General features: G+C 48.6%; 1 protein-coding gene across 2 annotated transcripts in view; it reads left to right on the forward strand.

Annotated features, from left to right (window-relative positions):
* Window positions 1–19,195, forward strand: part of ECE1 (endothelin converting enzyme 1) — a 123,275-nt gene that overhangs the window by 57,001 nt on the left and 47,079 nt on the right. The window contains exons 2-4 of one of the 2 annotated variants that reach the window (XM_044996096.1): window positions 815–901; window positions 12,702–12,843; window positions 14,151–14,363. In XM_044996096.1, coding sequence (XP_044852031.1) covers window positions 815–901; window positions 12,702–12,843; window positions 14,151–14,363 — 442 coding nt within the window. Of the gene's footprint in view, window positions 1–704; window positions 902–12,701; window positions 12,844–14,150; window positions 14,364–19,195 lie in introns of those variants that run through there. The other variant, XM_044996095.1, reaches the window with a different exon arrangement.

The following is a 19,195-nucleotide window of genomic DNA, read 5'->3' on the forward strand; positions in this document are numbered from 1 at the left end:
CCTCATTCTCCTCTCTGAGCAGCCCTGGTGTGTTAGATAAGCAGGAAGGACACGGCAGGTTAGAGATGGAGTTGGGGTAGGGTGGAGCTAACAATGAGAAAAGGAGGCTGGCCTCTGAAAGTTTTGAACAATCAGTTGGCTCCTGCTGTGGAATGCAGCTTTACAAACACAGGCAGACCTTATTTTACTTCCTGTTCTCTGACTTGCTCCCTGATCCTGTTTTGAAATGTGCATATCTGATGTTCCCAGGCTGAGCTAGGCAGCTCCTCTCTGCACAGGAGTCTTTCTTCCCATTGAAAGAGAAAGTTTACTTAAGGCTCAGAGGAGGGCTTCAGAGGAGACATGGGGGCGGATGGTTTCGCCTGTGGGTGGGCTGACTTTCTTGTGCCTTTTTTGAGTTTCTTCAGATTATAATTGTTCAGTAACTTTATATCTCAGTCACTTGGATTCAGCACAAAGGAGGACTTACAACCTGGCTGGGCAGATGTCCCAGCCAAAGCCTCTCTTGCTGCCTCAGGAGCCATTCCACTTCGACTCTCTGGGAAGGATCTGCGGAGCTGATCCAGGGAGAAAGGGGAGGTTGCCCTAATTAACCTTGTTCAGAGACTTACCTGATAACACTTGGACAGATGGCTCCGGAATCACCAGCTTCGTAGTATGAGCAAAGATCACAGGAGATGGGCATCCAGCCAGCAAGGGCTGACCTGATGTCTGAGTTCTCCTGTTCCCAAAGCAGTATCTGGCTGGCTGGTGCCTGTAAATGTTCCTTGCCATGGAGACGCTAAGGGAATCTGTTCTACATTTGACATTTCAGATGTCCACCTACAGGCGGGCAACGCTGGACGAGGAAGATCTGGTAGACTCGATCAGGGAAGGAGAGGTTTACCGTAATGGAATCCAGGTAGGCAATCCAGTCCATGACACTCCACCTTGCAAGCAATGTGACTGTAAGGTCATTCCGGACACAGCCCTCTCTCCCCCAGTGATTGTCCTGCCACCCTACCATGAGCAAGGGGATGTGTACGGCCCTTGCGCCTTGCTGATAGGAAGGAACTCTCTCCTCCAGTGGTGCAGGAGGTCAGAATGGGCCCACTGTGCCCTCCTCTGCTCCCCTCTGCCTTGTGATCCCGGAAGTCCCATTCATCCCACCCTCAGGAGTAGGTGCTTCTCTCTCTAGGCTGCTTCCTGACTGTGGCTTGCTCTCCCAGGGCTGCAGCACAGCTAGGGAAAAGTGTCTGCCTGTTTACACTTGGCTGATGCCAGAGCCTGGCCTTCTGCTGTGCAGAGACCTGGCCAGGTGGCTTAGAGCTCTGCCCCTGAGACAGCCCAGGCTGGAGACATGCTTGGGACTCACTAAATCTGAGCCCAAGGAACACTTTCAACAGACAGTTTTTCTTTTGGGATTTGCCCTGGCAAATATTCTCTTAAACTCTCCATTGTCTCAGGTCTGTGTCTGACAGCAGTCGGGAGCCTTAGGGCTTGTCTACACTACTCACCAGATCTGCAGGCAGTGATCGATCCAGTGGGGATCGATTTATCGTGTCTAGTATAGACACGATAAATCGACTGCTGAGCACTCTCCCATCGAGTCCGGCACGCCACCAGAACAAGGAGCACAAGTGGAGTTGATGGGAGAGTGTTAGCTGTCGACTTACCGCAGTGAAGACACCACGGTAAGTAGATCTAAGTACGTCAACTTCAGCTCCGCTATTCACGTAGCTGAAGCTGAGTATCTTAGATCGACCCCGCGCAGTAGTGTAGACAAGCCCGTAGGCACAGTGACTTCAACACACACACTTGAGGGCGAACTCTAGCCTTGGTGTGACTCCACCAATGTCTGTAGTGTTACAAATAGGGCTGCCCTGCCAGGCGCCCTAGGGAGAGGCTGTGAGGAGAGCAAGCCAGAGGGGTGGTTATCGGTCTGCCCCCTCTGTGCACAGCGCACACCTCCTAGGGCCGAATCTTTGACCTGACAGGTGCCTGGTGCAGCCCAGCTGATGCGCAGTAAGGTTCAGAGCAAAGCCTAGTCCATGATAAGATGAGCAGCAGAGTGTGTGCTTTGTGTCTGCTTGCTCTTCTGAGCTGTCCCACCTACCTTCAGTTAATGCCACACCATTGGCCGGGTCCCCAGCCAATGGAAGGACTGGATTAGCCCCAAAGTAAACCCTGTTTCATCCTGTCTGATCACTTTCTACAGGCACCAGGGCAAGAAGGAGTTTTCTGATGCTGGAGGGCTCTCTAACCGCACATAAAAAGGCATAATAATATCCAGTGACTGAAAGTAGAAGCCAGCAAAGTTCACACTGAAATCAGATATAAATTTTTAACAGTGAAGACAATTAACCATCAGCATAACTTGCCAAGGGATGTGGTGAGTCCTCCGTCACTTGGAGGCTTTGACTCATGATTGGATGATGTTATTACAGAGATACTTTACCCAACCACCAATCCAGTGCAACACAAGTATCACTGGGTGAAATTCTACTGCCTGGGTTCTGCAGGAGGTCAGACTAGATGATCATGTCAGTCCCTTCTGGCGTGAAAAGTTATGAAAATAAGGCATTAATGTTAATGACCTGGTAAAGGTCTAAAGGATCTTTCCTAAGACGGAAAAAGTCATAGAATATCAGGGTTGGAAGGGACTTTAGAAGATCATCTAGTCCAGCCCCCTGTTCAAAGCAGGATCAATCCCCAGACAGATTTTTACCCCAGATCCCTAAATGGCCCTCTCAAGTCCTGTGTTTGCGAGTGAACCCAGTACGGTCTCCTTTTTAGCTTGCACTATGATGCTGTCCTCGCTGACTTTCCTGATCCCTTGAAATAAACTGAGTCAGCAACTGCACACCAAGGTCTTAAACTGGCAAGCAAACCCCTCTCACGTCTGCCCTGTGTTTCGCAGGCTGGGCCCGATGTGATCTTGCTGAACTCCACCACTTTATACACCACCCTTTTCACTCCAAGCCCTGAATCTCCTTCAGACAAAGGAATAGTCAACAGACACTACAGGTCTGAGCTGAGCTGTGAGTATGACACTTACAGAGCCCTGGCTGATGCCAGGAGCTAGTGGAGCATTTCTGAGTCCAGTAGAGTCTGGGTGCTGCAGGAAGTGCTGCTGGTGATTCAGTGTGCAGGGCTCTGCATCAGTCCTAAACTGATGCTGCAGCAGGTGCAAGGGTGCTGTGATGCTGGAGGACCAATTCTGACCATGGTCGTCCTTGCAGGTGTCAGCCCTATCTGACAAAGGGACTTATAACTCCCACCACTGTAGTATCAGAGCACCTCCCAGTCTTGAATGTGTTTATCCTCACACACCCGTGTGAGGTAGGGCAGCACAGAGACTTGCACAAGGTGTAACTGTGCCTCAGTGGGTCGCAACTGAGGATGCCAGATTCAGGACAAACTGCTGAGAAATAGGGCAGATACACCCCGAGATTGGTGGTGGTCCTTCCATAAAATATACCAAGTCAGCAACAAAAGTAAACTTCTATTTCACCACATTGGCTAACAAGAAATCATAAAAGCAGTTTCCTTAGGCATTCCAGTTCTTATATCACCACCACTGGATTTAAAGGTGTGTGTGTTTTTACAAACAGTCTCATCAAATAAAAGGTTCTCCCGATCCCAAGGACCAGCCACACACCCAGGTTAATATATAACTTAGATGTTACCCAGAAATGATGCTGATGCCAATCCTTTAGTATCTAAAATCTAAAGGTTTATTCATAAGAAAGGTGAGGGTTAAAACTGGTTAAAGGAATCAAATACATACAATAAATGCAAAGTTCTTTGGTTTGGACTTGTAGCAGTGATGGAATAAACTGCTGGCTTAAGTCAAGTCTCTGTCTGCTTCCAAATCATTGGAAGGTCCTCAGTCCATTGGTTAGAATGCTCTCATTAGTATAAGTTCATAGTCCAGAGGCTGGAGCAGAAAAGAGGCCAAACAGAAGGGTTTCCATTGCCTTTTATATGTTCTGCCATGTGACGGGAACCCATTGTTTCAAACAAAGCCCTCAGCACAGCTAGTGGAAAATTACAGGTGACAAGATAGTGTTTGGAGTCACATGGGCAAGTCACATGTCCACACATGAAGGTGTGGACACAGTAGAAGCCATTACCTGTACCTCAAACAGCATCTTTGCAGGGCAGTCCATTCAGTGGAGATGGGCCTCTCCCATGGTCCATTGTCCATTAAGTGTTTCTTGATGAGCCACTTAATTTGAATAGTCCCTCCAAGATGTGCTGGCTAACTACCTTGTGAGCGTTACCCCAGGAGCAAACATTTGAAATCCAGGTATAGAGCCAATATTCATAACTTCAAATACCAAAAATGATATATGCATACCGATAGCATAATTATAACCAGCCAATCATAACTTTTTCATAGACGTTTTACATGCCACATTTTGTACAAGATTTGTTGCAAATATATAACAGTAGTTGCAACAATGGTCTATATGGTCAGATTTAATCAGATAATGTCACAAAGAAAATCTAGGTCTGAGCAGGAACTAAACTCAGGGCTGCCCAGAGGATTCCGGGGGCCTGGGGTCTTCGGCAGCGGGGGGCCCTTCCGTTCCGGGACCCGCCGCCGAAGTGCCCCGAAGACCCGCGGCGGGGGCCCCCCCCGCTGCCAAATTACCGCCAAAGCCGGACCCGCCACCGAAGTGCAGCCCGGTCTTCAGCGGTAATTTGGTGGCAGGGGGCCCCCACCGCGGTTCTTCAGGGCACTTTGGCGGCGGGTCCCGGGACAGAAGGGCCCCCCCGCCACCGAATTACCGCCGAAGACCGGGCTGAACTTCGGCGGCGGGTCCCGCTTCGGCGGTAATTCGCCAGTGGAGGGTCCTTCTGCCCCGGAGCGGAAGGACACCCCCACCCCCCCCCCCGGCTGGCGAAGACCGGGAGCAGAAGAAGCTCCTGGGCCCGGCCCCGCAAGAGTTTTCCGGGCCCCCCGGAGCAAGTGAAGGACCCCGCTCCAGGGGCCCCAAAAACTCTCGTGGGGGCCCCTGTGGGGCCCGGGGCAAATTGCCCCTCTCGCCCCCCCTCTGGGCAGCCCTGACTAAACTAGCACCCAAACCATTGGGTTGTCCTTCCTCTCAGTGCCCCAGGCAAATTCTAACTGCAGCTGTTTCATTCAGCCAGCCTCAGGTTTCCTCGGTAGGGTCAGCTGGACACAGGATTCTTCTTCATTCAAAATTGATGTGTTGGAGTGGTGCATGCTGTTAAACAGCTGGAAGGGACTGGCTCTGGGGGCGTGTTCTAGCCTGTCAAGAATGGAGGATATCATCAGTGAAGAGATCATTTTTTAAAAAGGCACTTGGAGAAACAGACCTATCCATCTTTAGGAGGGCTGCACTGGGCTGGGCCTATTGCTAAGGAGTTGCCTGCTGCTTAGAAAAATGTTGCATGCATAAGTGTGTGCAGATTCTGGTGCACAGAGGAGGCATGTGTTCCCAGAGTGAGTGCAGCAACACTCAGAACCACCCACTGTCTGAATTAACGGTACACAGGTAGGAATAAAATTAATATGTTAAGGTTCTGATTTCCCTGCAGCCACATACATGCACAAGCTACGCCAGGATGCCTCTAGTCATTCTCTCTAGCTAGTGTGATTCCCTCAGAGTTTGGATCAGAACCACTTACCAAGGGGCCAGAGCCAACATTTCACAGGGACCAACTAATTCAGAGGCATGGTGGCAATCAAGCCTCAAAAAGACCATGCTGGTTCTGTGTGAAGTTAAGAATCGCTGCCACCAAGGGTGTAAAATAGCATCTCTAAGTTAAGGTTGAGGCTCAGAGGTTGTGACTCTCTCTCCAGTCTCCGTTCTGATGTGTGCAGATGCTAGGCAGGATGTTCTGTCAGTTCCAGGAGTTCAACATGGTATGGAAAAATTGCTCCACCTCCACACAGTAAATCATCTTAAACTGTATCATGCCTTACAAAGCCTGGGTGCGGCAGGGTTGCTGTATCTAAGCATCCATAAAGTCTGTCTTTAGGAGCTATCGGAAGGCAGATCTGCTGGAAACAGCTTTATTCAAATCTGTGCAGAAGGTTGACATTAACTGCAGCATAAACATTATGTTGTGCACATACTGGTTTGATCACCTATTCTGGGCCTCTTACCTGTGAAGTAAGTTAATTCAGTTGGCACACAATGGCGGCAGAGAATACAGAACATTTTCATGTATTAATAACTTCCAGTTAAAACGGATGTAGCTCCTAGCACTGTGAAAATACAGCACTAATTAGTGACAATCAGGAGCAACTGAGCATGCAGTGTGAGAGACCTGCACAGCTGCACTCTGTGTAAGACCTGCAGATAGCCAGATGGTCCAAACCCTTCTGTAATTCTTTAAGCAATATAATAATATTCCAAGGAATATAATAGTAAATCTTTCTTCGATTCAGAACCGATGTGGCCAGGTTACAATGCCTGGGGACAAGTACTTGTGACTTTTAAAAATCACCCATCCTATCAAAGGAGGTAGTGGAAGAGAACTGGAATACTAATATGAGGAACGTGCTAGTAGTACAAGGAAAAGGAATTCCTTAGCCTCTGTGGGTGCATTTATACTGCAATTAAACACCTGTGGCTGGCCTGGGTCAGCTGACTTGTGCATGCGGAGCTCAGGCTGCAGGGCTGTAAAATTGCTGTGCAGACATTCAGGCTCGGGTTAGAGCCTGGGCTCTGGGATCCCATGAGAAGAAAGGGTCAGCTGACCCGGGCCATCCGTGGCTGTGCTGCGGGTCTTTTATTCCAGTGTAGACATACCCTGGGATGCCTTTTCAGCTCTTCTCTTGATCCTGCTTTTAGGTAGCAATTTGCATCCCAACGTATTTTCCAGCCTGTAAAATCCAATCCTGCTCCCATTCAAGTCCATAGCAAAATTCCCTCCACATTTTTTTAACATTCACACAATGTGGAAATATCTTCATCCAAAAGTGCACCTACCTCTGGAGCGGAAAGCAACAGTCATCAAACTTAGCATAGCATTACTTAGAACAGGAGGCAAAGTATTCTGTATCCAACAGAAACTTCCAGGGGGAGAATGTAAGCTGGCAGAAAGTTACTAGCAGTTGACAAATACAACAAAAAGGTGTGAACATTTTTTAAATAAACACTGGGCCAGATCCCCATCTGCTGTAAACTGGCACAGCTCCATTTAAGCCAGCTGGAAATCTGGATTGGTAATGTTAATTGTATACACAATCCTTATTGGCATGTTAGACTTTTTCTTGCAAACAATCAAAGAAATATGGAGATATACACCTATCTCCTAGAACTAGAAGGGACCTTGAAAGGTCATTGAGTCCAGCCCCCTGCCTTCCCTAGCAGAACCAAGTACTGATTTTGCCCCAGATTCCTAAGTGGCCCCCTCAAGGATTGAATTCACAACCCTGGGTTTAGCAGGCCAATGCTCAAACCACTGAGCTATCCCTCCCCACTTAAGGAAGCTTAAGTCTCATGAATATCCTCAAATGTGTTTGCACCAGAGATTATAATTATTTCTTGCTTGTATTATCGTGTCACCGAGGAGCCCCAGTCATGACCCAGGATTCCGTAGTGCTAGGGGCTGTACAGAGACAGAACAAAAGCTCCAAGTGCCACCATCTTGGATTTCTCCCCTCATCCCTTCCATTAGTTTGTCATTCAGACAGGGAGTAGAAATAACCTCATGTGACTTCATGCTCTACAGATAATCAGCAGCAAATATTTTTCCAGTGTGTTCCTGTAAAGTGTGAATTGAACAAAAACTTGTAAAAATTGGTCTTCTTGCAAGTTACCTGCAAATGGGGAAGAGGCTCAATTAATTGGAAACTTTTTTCCAGCAAATAGCCTAGCGCTGTTAACTTCCCATTTGTAGTTAGGCCACGATACCAGGGTTAATACCTGATCCTCAGGATTGTAAGCCCTCCACAACAGGAATTGTTTGTGTCTCTCTGTACAGCACCGAGCACAGTGGGGCCTTGATCCTGACTGAGGCCTTTGAATGTTCCAATACTTATGAGAGCCCTCCTGCAGTACAGTATTCTCTAGCACTTTGAGGCGCCCGAGGTGAGCACTAGCTCCAGGAGAAGGGTCTGCCATGTCCCCCCTTGCACCCATGCCTGATCCACAGAGGTTCTGAGTCTGTTACAGTCCCTAAAAGCCTGGTCTTTTAGCTCAAACTGTAGAGATTTATGCTTCCAGTTCTGGAGGTCCCTGGTTCAATCCTGGTATGCCAGCCAAGATGGCAGTCAATCACATCTCCTGTAGCACTTGGGCATCTCAATCTCTGACCAAGGGTTAACCAGGCCTTGCATAGCTTTTGTAATCTCTACTGAGATGGCAGCCTAAGATGGCATGGCTGTGTTTCTTGCTATTGTTGTGCTAGGTTTCACTGATGTGTGGCTATTCTTGTTACCTTTTATTGGCCTCTGTTGTGTTTGTTTCTCTGGCTGCCACCTCACTCTCATCAGTGGCTGGCACTGTTCCTTGGGTACTAGTGTTTTCTGATCTTTTCTTCTGCCCATCCCTCTGAATGCAGCTCTCCTGTTCCCATGCACCATCTACATGCCCTTGCCTGCGGGGTTTGTTCCTGTTGATAGGTGGGGGTGGACCATGCAGATATTGCTGCAACTAAATCTTTATCCCTGCCTGAAAGGAGATTAATCTCAATCTAGTTCCTCCAAAACAACGAAGAATGGAGAACTTCTTTGAAAAGGGACTGTGTAGGGACTTAGACTTCCCACTGTGCCAGTGAATTTCTGCAGCTGCCAGGCTCCTGAGCAGAAAGCAAGCTGACTTTCATCTGCTGCCAGGAGCTGTAATCTTGGGTGTCTTGCTGCTGGTATCTAAGATATCTGTGCTGTGAACATCAACTGCTAGGCAGTGTTCTGAATCCTTGGTTCTGAGTCAGAGGTGCATAACTTTTGTTGTCCACACTCTGAAGCTTATTCCTTGCTGCATCTCTGAGGCATGCACACTGTAAAGGACGGCGGCCTGACGGCTTAGCAGGAGCCCAGCTGTACAATAGGTCAGTGCAAAGATCTTTCACCAGTGGCCAACTCCTGTCTGAATGGAAATGGGATGACCTATCTAACTGAGGAGACATGCTAATGCACATCAAAGATACAACATGCCTCTAACTCTACTCTGAGTAAGGGGCTCTGCAGCTAAAGGCCAGTCTTCCAGAGAACTTGCATATCTTTCACTGCTTCCCGCCCTGTCCTCTCCAAACTCTTAGCTGAACAACAGGAAGATATTCTTCTCTTGGAATAATCAAATCTGGCTGGAGTCCAGTGCCTCAGATGCTTGGCGAAAAGCCAGCATATTGCAGTACCATGAATATGCATGGCATTTTACAAGGGTCCCTGCCCTGATGGGCTCTCAGTCCAAGCTAAGAGATGATGTGGAGAGGGAAAGGAGGACAGGGCTTGCCACAATAAAATCACATGGCTGCTTTGATTAAATGATGCAGGAGTTGGTATGCCTCAAACTTTTTTTTGCTTGTAATGTCTCTTCATTGGTGTTCAAAATCTGTTGGGGCGGGGGGAAGGGAGAGCCTCTTGCAGGGCTGTGATTAAGGTTCTGGTGTCACTTGTTATGCAAAATGCTATATAACCTTAGCCACAAGTGGAGACTGGACACTGCTCTGTTCCAGTGCAGCAATTCTCCATTCCTAACTCCTACACACGAATTCTTCCCTCAACGTAGCTCTGTCTACACCAGAGGTTAGATCAGCTTAACTATGTCACTCAGGGGGTTGGATTTTTCACGCCCCTGAGCAGTGTAGCTGGGTCAACCTAATTTAGTAGTGTAGACCAGGCCTAAGTGCTGTATGCTGGGGGCGCATACACCACACAGAGATTGAATTCCTGCTTCAAGTGCAAAACTGTGCTTAACCCTAACGATGGAGTTGCAACCAGTACTTCCATGATGTATGCGCCCTGGGATATTCAAGATAGCAAAGTTCCTAGAGGGACCCTGGGGAAGCCATATTTACTAGAGGATGCCCTTCTCCTTGCTACTAAACTCACCTTGGAGTGAAATTTTCAGCTTCCAAAACCTGAGTTAGAACCTCAAGAGTGCTCAACATTCCCCTGAACTCAATGGGAATCTTGCCAGATGGGAGCAGAGTCAGGCCAGGACTGAACGCTCTTGGGATTCCCACCATTAACATGCTTTTTCACCATTAACACTGTCTGCTATTGTTGCATTTTACCCAGCTTGAGCCATGAAGTTGATTGTTTGGCTTCCCTTTCTGGCTCTCGGGCACCAGGATGCGGTACAGCTTGTGGCTTCTGATCTGGAAACCACTTCCCTCTCTGGGCCTCAATTTCCCCATTTGCAAAATGAGGACAATGACACTTGCTTTCCTTTGGAAAGTTCTTGGATATCTGTGGATGAAAAAATGCCCTAGGAGAGCTAAGTATCTCACTCCAGTTCCTCCTAATTTTTATTTAATGGAAGTAAAAACACAAACTCCTTTTCACATTAGGTTTTGTGAAACTTACTTTTTTGTTCACAAGCAAATATTCTGAATCTAAACTACTTAATATTGTCCAAGTGAAAGCATGAGCTACTAGCTAAGCCCTGTAGATACTCAGTTATCCAATCCTCCTCCATTCTCCACAAGCACCTCATGCATAGCTAGGGATATAAACCTTTTGTGCAACAACCTTTGTCATACGTAAGGGGCAAGTCAGAACTGTGATTGAGCCAGTTCCTCTGCAGTTCTCCATGCTGTGTTAGCAAACCCGTGAGGTTGCCTCACAGGATGTAGTCCGCTAGGACTGAGCTCTGTCATTTCCATGCCTTGCTTAGGGCAGTGACTTCAGACCCAGCCTGCAGGTTGGGAAGCATAGTCTGTAACCCATTGCTGCTCTCACAAATGCCCCTCTGATGCTTTTAATTTGTGTTAGCAGCTCAAGTTAAAATCTATAGGGCAGCCTGAGATCGAACTCCAGCTGCCAAGTTACTGTGTCTTCACTGCTATTTTAACCCCAGTTAGCTAATCTGAGGGTACGTCTACACTACCTGCCGGATCGGTGGGTAGTAGACGTGATAAATCGATCCCTGGTCGCTCTGCTGTCGACTCCTGTACTCCACCGTGGTGAGTGGCGGAAGCAGAGTCGACGGGAGCAGCGGTAGTCGACCCCGCGCCATGAGGACGCGAGGTAAATTGACCTAAAATACGTCGACTTCAGCTACGCTGTTCTCATAGCTGAAGTGTATCTTATGTTGATATCCCCCCCCCGCCCCGCCCCAGTGTAGACCAGGCCTGAGTTAAGAGGTCACCTTTGCATGCAGTGTAGACATGCCCTAAATGATTTAGCCAAGGTGACACAGGAAGCCTGTGACAAAACAGGGAGCTAAACCTGGGCCCCCCATGGCCAGCACTCTAATCGATGCATTATCCTTCCCCTCTGGGATAAGTGGTACTGTCAAGAAAACCAACATAGGGATTTTTAAAAAAATCTGTTCCACAGTTAAGCTTGGTGGGTCAGCTCCTCAGCTGGTGTATGTTAGCATAGCTGTAGTGATCCATATGGCACTATCCCCATACCCACCAGCAGAGCTCAGTCCCGAGCAGGCTACATGGAAATAGTTTGCATTGCTGTGAAATCAAGACCCTGGATTTACTCACTCTGGATATTTTTTGCAAACGTGTTAAGTAGCAGGAATTAAACCCATGTCTTGAACGCCAGGCCACTAGATCAACCTCCCCCGTGGACAAGGGGTGACAACAGAAGAAGTAATACAGGTAACAATACTGCCTGGGAACACTGGTACCCTAATAGGTCTCTTCCATCTCTGGGCTCCAGGATTTTTTATTCAGTGCTGCAGCACCATAATACCCTGTCCCTATATTCTACATTAGGATAAAGCCTTCCATTGCATTGAAGCAAAGGGATTTGCCTAATCAGTTACTCATGAACCAGCAGGGAGCTTTGCAAAGCCATCCTGTGCATCCTATTCTCCAGTCTTTCCTTTATCTGACTTCCAGTCAAATGGAAATGTTTAGGTAACAGCGTGGAGGTAACAAAACACGCAAATGCATCCATCTCTGGCTTGGAGCACCTATTGGGCAAGGGAGCTGGGCCTGAAGTTTCCAAGTGCCAGCAAAGCTCCTGGAAACTCCTCCTCACCCGGCTGATGAAAACTACCCAAACACGTCTGACTGGGAACAGGTGATGATGGCTCTAGACTTGCCAAGGTCTGAAATATTCCAATTTCCAGTGTTCTGGGTGCGTTTCCTCTGATTGTGCCTCCCTTCCTGTTAGGATTTCTGGTTAGTGCAGAGTTCTTTCCAGTTCACAAGCTTTACATGGGCTCTTCCCCCTCCTTCTATCAACCCTCCCCAAGCAATCTGGAGCTTTGCTGACCTGCAAGTGACTTGTTCATAGCAATCTCTGTGCAGCACTGTCTTCATGTAACACAGCTCCTGTTGCATGAGAAATCAGTGATGAGTTTTCAGACCATTTAAAATAAACTACCCCAGTTACCTTCCATCACTGGCACGTCTGCTGGGAGGGATGGCGGGGGAGGATATGAACAGTGTCACTTAAAATACAAGTCTATAGAAACAGAAAAATGTGATGAGGGGATGTTTTTCTTCGTAGCCCCAGTTCAAGGGATATTGACCTATGGGAAGGTGCAGGCATTCCTGTCATCGGTATGGGAGAGTAATTGGACTGATTCTTCCTTTTCCCTCCCTAGATAAATTTCCGTGGCTCTGGGAACAGCAGGAGGTGCTGGACAGAACGCACTCACATTGAGAAGCGTCTCCTGGTCCTGATCGTGGTTCTGGCACTCGGCCTCTTGGCCTGTGTCTTAGCCCTGGGATTCCAGTACAGAGATAGTAAGTCCTCCATTTGCATGGGATCTATGTATGGTAGCTGTAGAGGGTGACTGTGTGGAGAGCACTGATGGCAGCTGCTATGGAAGTGAGCCGGGGTAACAGCTGAGCCTCTCGTGGACAGGTCAGATCAGATAATCCATTGCAACAATCAGCATCCTTGCTATAAGACTCAGAGGCCTCGGGTTTGAAATGGGAATGGAGGCTAAACCACCTTCCCCTGCAGCAAGGGCCTTTCTGGGGCAGGGCTGAGAGTTGCTGACAAATGTGGCTGGAAGAAGGATTCCATTCTCTTCTAGGGCATGAGGCAACTCTTTGACAAGCACTGCACTCCTCTGGGTGGGGCAGAGGGACTTAAAGGCTGCTTTGCATACCTAGTACAAGATGTGTAAAGAGCTTGTGAACTCTTCCCCCCACCCCCCACCCCATCTGAATTTAAAGGGCAACATTCCCCTGTCTCTAGTCAGCCAGATTGTCCCTGGCACTGGTAGGAAGTGGCACCATGGTAAAATAAGAGTGACTTTAAGCCCTGTCATCCTGCATTGCTTGCCCCTGCAGTGAGCTGCTATAGGATAGTTTGGGAGCCCCGACACCCTTTTTTAAGGGATCCGAGACCTTAACTAGGGGAGGGAGGAAATGAGAGTCCAGCGGAGGGCAACAAAAATGATGAGGGGGCTGGAGCACATGACTTATGAGGAGAGGCTGAGGGAACTGGGATTGTTTAGTCTGCAGAAGAGAAGAATGAGGGGGGATTTGATAGCTGCTTTCAACTACCTGAAAGGGGGTTCCAAAGAGGATGTATCTAGACTGTTCTCAGTGGTAGAAGATGACAGAACAAGGAGTAATGGTCTCAAGTTGCAGAGGGGGAGGTTTAGGTTGGACATTAGGAAAAACTTTTTCACTAGGAGGGTGGTGAAGAACTGGAATGGGTTCCCTAGGGAGGTGGTGGGATCTACTTCCTTGGAGGTTTTTAAGGTCAGGCTTGACAAAGCCCTGGCTGGGATGATTTAGTTGGGTTTGGTCCTGCTTTGAGCAGGGGGTTGGACTAGATGACCTCCTGAGGTCCCTTCCAACCCTGAGATTCTATGATTCTATGAGACTCACTTGCCAAGAGAAGTAGCCAAAAGGTCCAGTTGTACATGTGCCCAGATACGGAAGTGTCTTGTCCATTGGGTTTGTCTCAGACTCTGCCCCACCTTGATGCTGAAGCCTTCCCAGCGAACTCTGTTTTCAACCCAAGGCACCAGGCCAAACTGTTCGGATGCCTCCAGAGTGGCTTGTGGTCTGATGTTCTGCCCCTTCCCTTTCAGGGCCATCCAAGTTGTGTCTGACGGAAGCCTGCATCTCCGTGACCAGCTCCATCCTGAGCTCTCTGGACCGGTCAGTGAGCCCCTGCAAGGATTTCTTCAAATATGCCTGTGGTGGGTGGATGAAGGGAAACCCCGTGCCCGATGGCCGCTCACGCTGGGGCACCTTCAACAACCTCTGGGAGCACAACCAGGCTATCATGAAGCACCTTCTAGGTAAGTGTCTTCTTATGTACCACCCATGAGGCAAGGTGGCTGTTCACTAGCAGGAGAGGAAAAGCAGCAGGAATCCAGGGACTGGGGAGATGCCCCTCAGCTGATCCTTCCTTGTGACTCTGGGGTGCTGACTTGCCATCTCCAGGAACCTGGATAAGCTGGTCCCAGTAAAGATCCTACTCCATCTGAGAGAGGTGAAGGTTACAACATTGCCTAAGAGAACTACAGTATCTGGGCAGTGCTCTCCTATGCTGCAAGATGGGCCAGAAACCAAGCAAGCGCTACCAGACAATTTCTTTCTATGTGGACCTCTTGCAAGTGCATGTTCTGCAGCTGGGTGGGACCAGCCCTGCAGCATCATTTCCCAGTGCTAACTTGGCCAGAAGCAAACCCTGCCTTGCATTCAAATGGCTCCTGGATCTTTCACTTCCAAAAAATGAAGGGTCCAGGGTGACATGGGGGGCCAGGGGAGGATGATTGCAATGCTATCTGTCAGTTGACAAGAGGATAGTGGCTTGGGTTTTTGCTCCTGCTGGGTTTCCACAATAAGTAAGGACATGATTTGGTCACGGGTTCCATGACTTTAACAGATGTCCGTGAGTTCTTCAGTCTCAGCCCCAGGCAGTAGGGCTCAGGGAGGGAGCACCACCTCCACCTCCTGACTCACCTCAGTGGGCCATCCAGCCTGCAGGTCAGTCAGTGTCAGCGCCTCCGCGCCCAGCGGAGAGTTTTGGTTGCTGTGATCATATCCTGATTTTGTACATTTTTACCATGGCTGATCAGAGAATTTTGCCTAATTTTACCATGACAAAATCTTATCCATAACATTAATAAAAGTAGCCCCTATCCAAAGAACTAGGTGCCCTGACATGTAACAAAATTAAAATTATCCAGCAGTATACTGTCTTCCCCCTGAAACCGAGACCTGAGAGTCTTATAGAAAATACACAGCTTCCCCCCGTCCCCTCTCCCACAGATCTAACCCCACCCAGCACAGAAGCTTGCAACATGTCCCAGGGTTGCTGGAGGCATAGCCATAGTATAGATGAACTCCTCAGCATGCCTTGAGGATCCAAAGATCCAAGCTATTTCAGAGCTGAGGACCCCTCACTAAGAAAGCTCAACTCCCAGCCCTCACTCCTTTAAATTAGGTGGATCCGGCAAGTTGCCCAAAAAGAGAGATGGGAGTGTCTCTGGGGGACTGAGAGTCTTGTGCTGGTGGAAGAAACTCTGAAGCAGTGGGGGTGCCGAACTGCAGGGGAGCATCGTCCACCCCCCTGATGGGAGTGCCAAAGAGCAAGGGGCTATGGAGGCTCCCATAAAACATGACGCTCCTCGTGAGCAGCTCTCTATAATTCTCCCAGGGCTTTGTCCTCTGCTTTAAGCCTTGGAACATGGGCACCTCCCTGCCTGCACACTAAGGGAGCGCTCGCCACATGCTGTGTGCCGGCAGCCTCCAAAGGGTTTAGCCTCTCTCTGGTGCCAGCTCCAGCCAAGGCAGGATATGATCCAACAGCTCAGATGTGGCGTCTGTGGGCTTAGCCAGGAAACCAGATCTTTCCAGTATTTATTTTTCTTTACGCCCCCAGGATTTTTGACTTTTGTGTTCATCGCTTTGTCTGGGACTGAGGAGAGTTTGCAGAGTGAGTTTGAGGTCCTGCCCCCTCACTGTGGAGAGAGCCTCTTTGTTTCATTAACCAAGGCAGGAGACAAATGTGGAACTGCCAAGTTGTTTTGAGGGGCATAACAATCCAGGCCAGGATCTTCTGTCCTTGCTTCCAGACACTCCTGGCTAAGGAAGCCCCTTGGTATTTGGCCAGGATGGAGCTCCTTGTCTCTTACTCAAAGCAGTGTTGAAATTCAGTGGCCCGGTAGGAAGCCCACTCTCCATTAGTCTGAGCTCCTGTTATTGGGTATTCTAGGACTCCTCTCTGGATTCCAGACCTAGCTTGTGCTCTCACACAGACACAACAGTCCAGCGTTTGATGGGTTTGCTCCAGCTGACTGGTCACAAACCCATTTTCATGTGGGCACATAGGTGGGGTGTGAGGCCTGCAGTTCTGAGACACAGCTGTGGTTCTGACCCACTTCAAGTGCCACATTCAGCTCTGGGCAGACACAGCCTCAGTTTTGCTGGGGTAGCTGAGAAGATAGCAATGGCTGCAGGGCCCTCATGGCTGAGACACTTGCTCCTGGGACATCTAAGAAAATCACTACCTCTGGACTTTCCCTCCCTCAGTCATTATTTGCAAACCCTAATACCAAACCCCATTGGAAGAGCCTGCTTTGCTTATTGAGTTAGTCTGAGACAGAACCTGCCCCCAGCACAGGATAGTCAAGTACCTTGGATTGAACTTCCTGCATATAAAACTAGAGTCTCTTCAGGCTAACACCCAGTGCTCACTGTGGCTGTTGCTTGTGCTGATGCAGGTTCAGAGGGGAGACTGCTTGTGTCTCCCCTGTACAGGACTTGGGGGTAGGTCATATGGCCCTGGGGCTGCCCCAACTTGTGTCACTATTTCAGTACCCCATGCAGCTTTCTTTGTAGGATCATAGAACTACAGGGCACAAATCCACCCTGGCCATCTCTTTTCTCTGGCCACCTGCACTTCCCTTTGGCTTGCTCCAGCACATCTCCTGCAGAGATGGAGCTGTCTGTGTCAGGAGTAGGGGTTCTCCTGTGCTTAGTTGGGATTGCTCCTGTCCTACAGCCCTTTTTGCAACAGCCTCACTGGCTCCGCCTGTCCACAGAGGTGGCCTGGAGAATGGAGGAGAATTGCTGCCAGGTTTATGGGTGGGGAAAGGGCCCCTTTTAGATGTCTCAGCAGACTGAGAATGATAACTCTGCCTTCCTCTGGGGACCTCCAGCCTAGCATGGATCCTGCAGACCTGGTCACAAGGTCCACATTATAGTAGAGGAACTTTTATCACTTGCAGCAGCAAACCCAGAAGCGGTCTTGCTCAAATGCTCTCTCCTCCTGCTCTAAAACTCCTTGCAAGCTTCCCCAGAGAGACTCGCTAGCCAGCCTGACCAAGAGCAGAATTTTGACCCCAGTAATAAAGTGGGTAGTGGAGAGGAAAGGGTAACTCATACTTCCCTGTAGCCCTCGTTCCTCTGGAACAGAGTGGGCTTTGCAGCATCCCCCTCTTTCTATGATGAAATCTTCTTGCCCAAAGATAGAGATAACTCGCAGTGAGGGAAATGCAGAGAGGAAGGTTAGATGGGGACAGGGAATGTTATAATGAGCGACTAAACTAGCACAAAATCTCAGCGGTGAGTTGCACAAGCTTAGGCTAGCCAGCCCCGTGAATTAATAGGTGGGTTAATGCAGTAGCTCTTAACCTTTCCAGACTATTGTACCCCCTTCAGGAGTCTGATTTGTCTTGCATACCCCAAGTTTCACCTCACTTAAAAACTACTTGCTTACAAAAATCAGACAAAATACAAAAGTGTCACAGCACACTATTACTGACAAATTGCTGACTTTCACATTTTTACCATATAATTATCAAATAACTCAACTGAAATATAAATATTGTACCTATATTTCAGTGTATAGTACATAGAGCGATATAAACAAGTCATTATCTGTATGACATTTTAGTTTTTCCTGACTTCCCTAGTGCTTTTTACGTATCCTGTTGTAAAACTAGGCAAATATCTAGATGAGTTGATGTACCCCCTGGAAGACCTCTGTGTACCCCAGGGATACGCGTACCCCTGGTTGAGAACCACTGGGTTAATGACTGCAAACCGCAGTGAGTGTATGCAAGAAACACCTGGCCCTGCTGAGGCAGTACAATTGGCTTGAGGAGAGAAGAGGTTCATCTCTCTGTTGCCCCCTGGTGGCAGCAAGGTGCCATTTCTTCCAAAGAGTGGCCCCCATTCTAGGCTCCCATCATAGAATCATAGGACTGAAAGGGACCTTGAGAGGTCATGTAGTCCCGTCCCCTGCTTCATGGCAGGACTAAGTATTATCTAGACCATCCCTGACAGGTTTTTGTCTAACCTGCTCTTAAAAATCTCCAGTGATGGAGATTCCATAACCTCCATAGGCAATTTATTCCAGTGCTTAACCACCCTGACAGTTAAGAAGTTTTTCCTAATGTCTAACCAATCATGAAGTTACATTTGCAGCAAGGCCCTATTGGGGCTGGAGGGTGGGGGATATGGAGTGCTGGCTGTTGGTGGCATGTATCCACATAATGTGGCTCTACCTGGCATGAACCTGGGCTGACTCAAAGGTCCCACCAGCAGAGAAAGGCAAGCCTTTGTGACTGCCCACGATTTTGTTGTTGATTTCTAATATGAGCAACTCCTCCTTGCCATGTGCAGCTTTCTGAGCCAAGGAATTGTGCTAAGAGTAGGGCTGCCAAGGAAAAACAGGAAAGTGACTTTCAACCAGACAAGAGAGAGCTACCTGCAGCTGGGTGCTGATGGCTCCCATGGGCTTTATCATAAATCCATGCTGATCACTGCGTGCTCTCAGCATGTGAAAGTGAGGAAATTGCATCTGTACAGCTGCAGCCCTCAGGGCAGTGTTTGTGCAGATTTTGAGCAAACAAATGGGTCCTTATCAGTGCTATTGACTCAAAGAACCGGGCTGGTTCTGAGGATAATTATCTGTAGGAGGATAGCGAGGAAGTTTTTGCTTCATTGGAGGGGTGTGGTGCAGAGCTGTGTTCCTCTAGTCTCTGATCCATTGTAGACTGCAGGGTACATTTTGCACTTAGTGTTGGGGTCACAGTGGATATGCCACATACCAAGTGGACTGAAAAGGGATATAGCATCAAGCAGAGCAGTTCTGCATAGGATTTTTTTTTTAATGTAA

Source organism: Mauremys mutica, chromosome 21 (genome assembly GCF_020497125.1).
Source record: "Mauremys mutica isolate MM-2020 ecotype Southern chromosome 21, ASM2049712v1, whole genome shotgun sequence".
Lineage (NCBI taxonomy): Eukaryota > Metazoa > Chordata > Testudines > Geoemydidae > Mauremys > Mauremys mutica.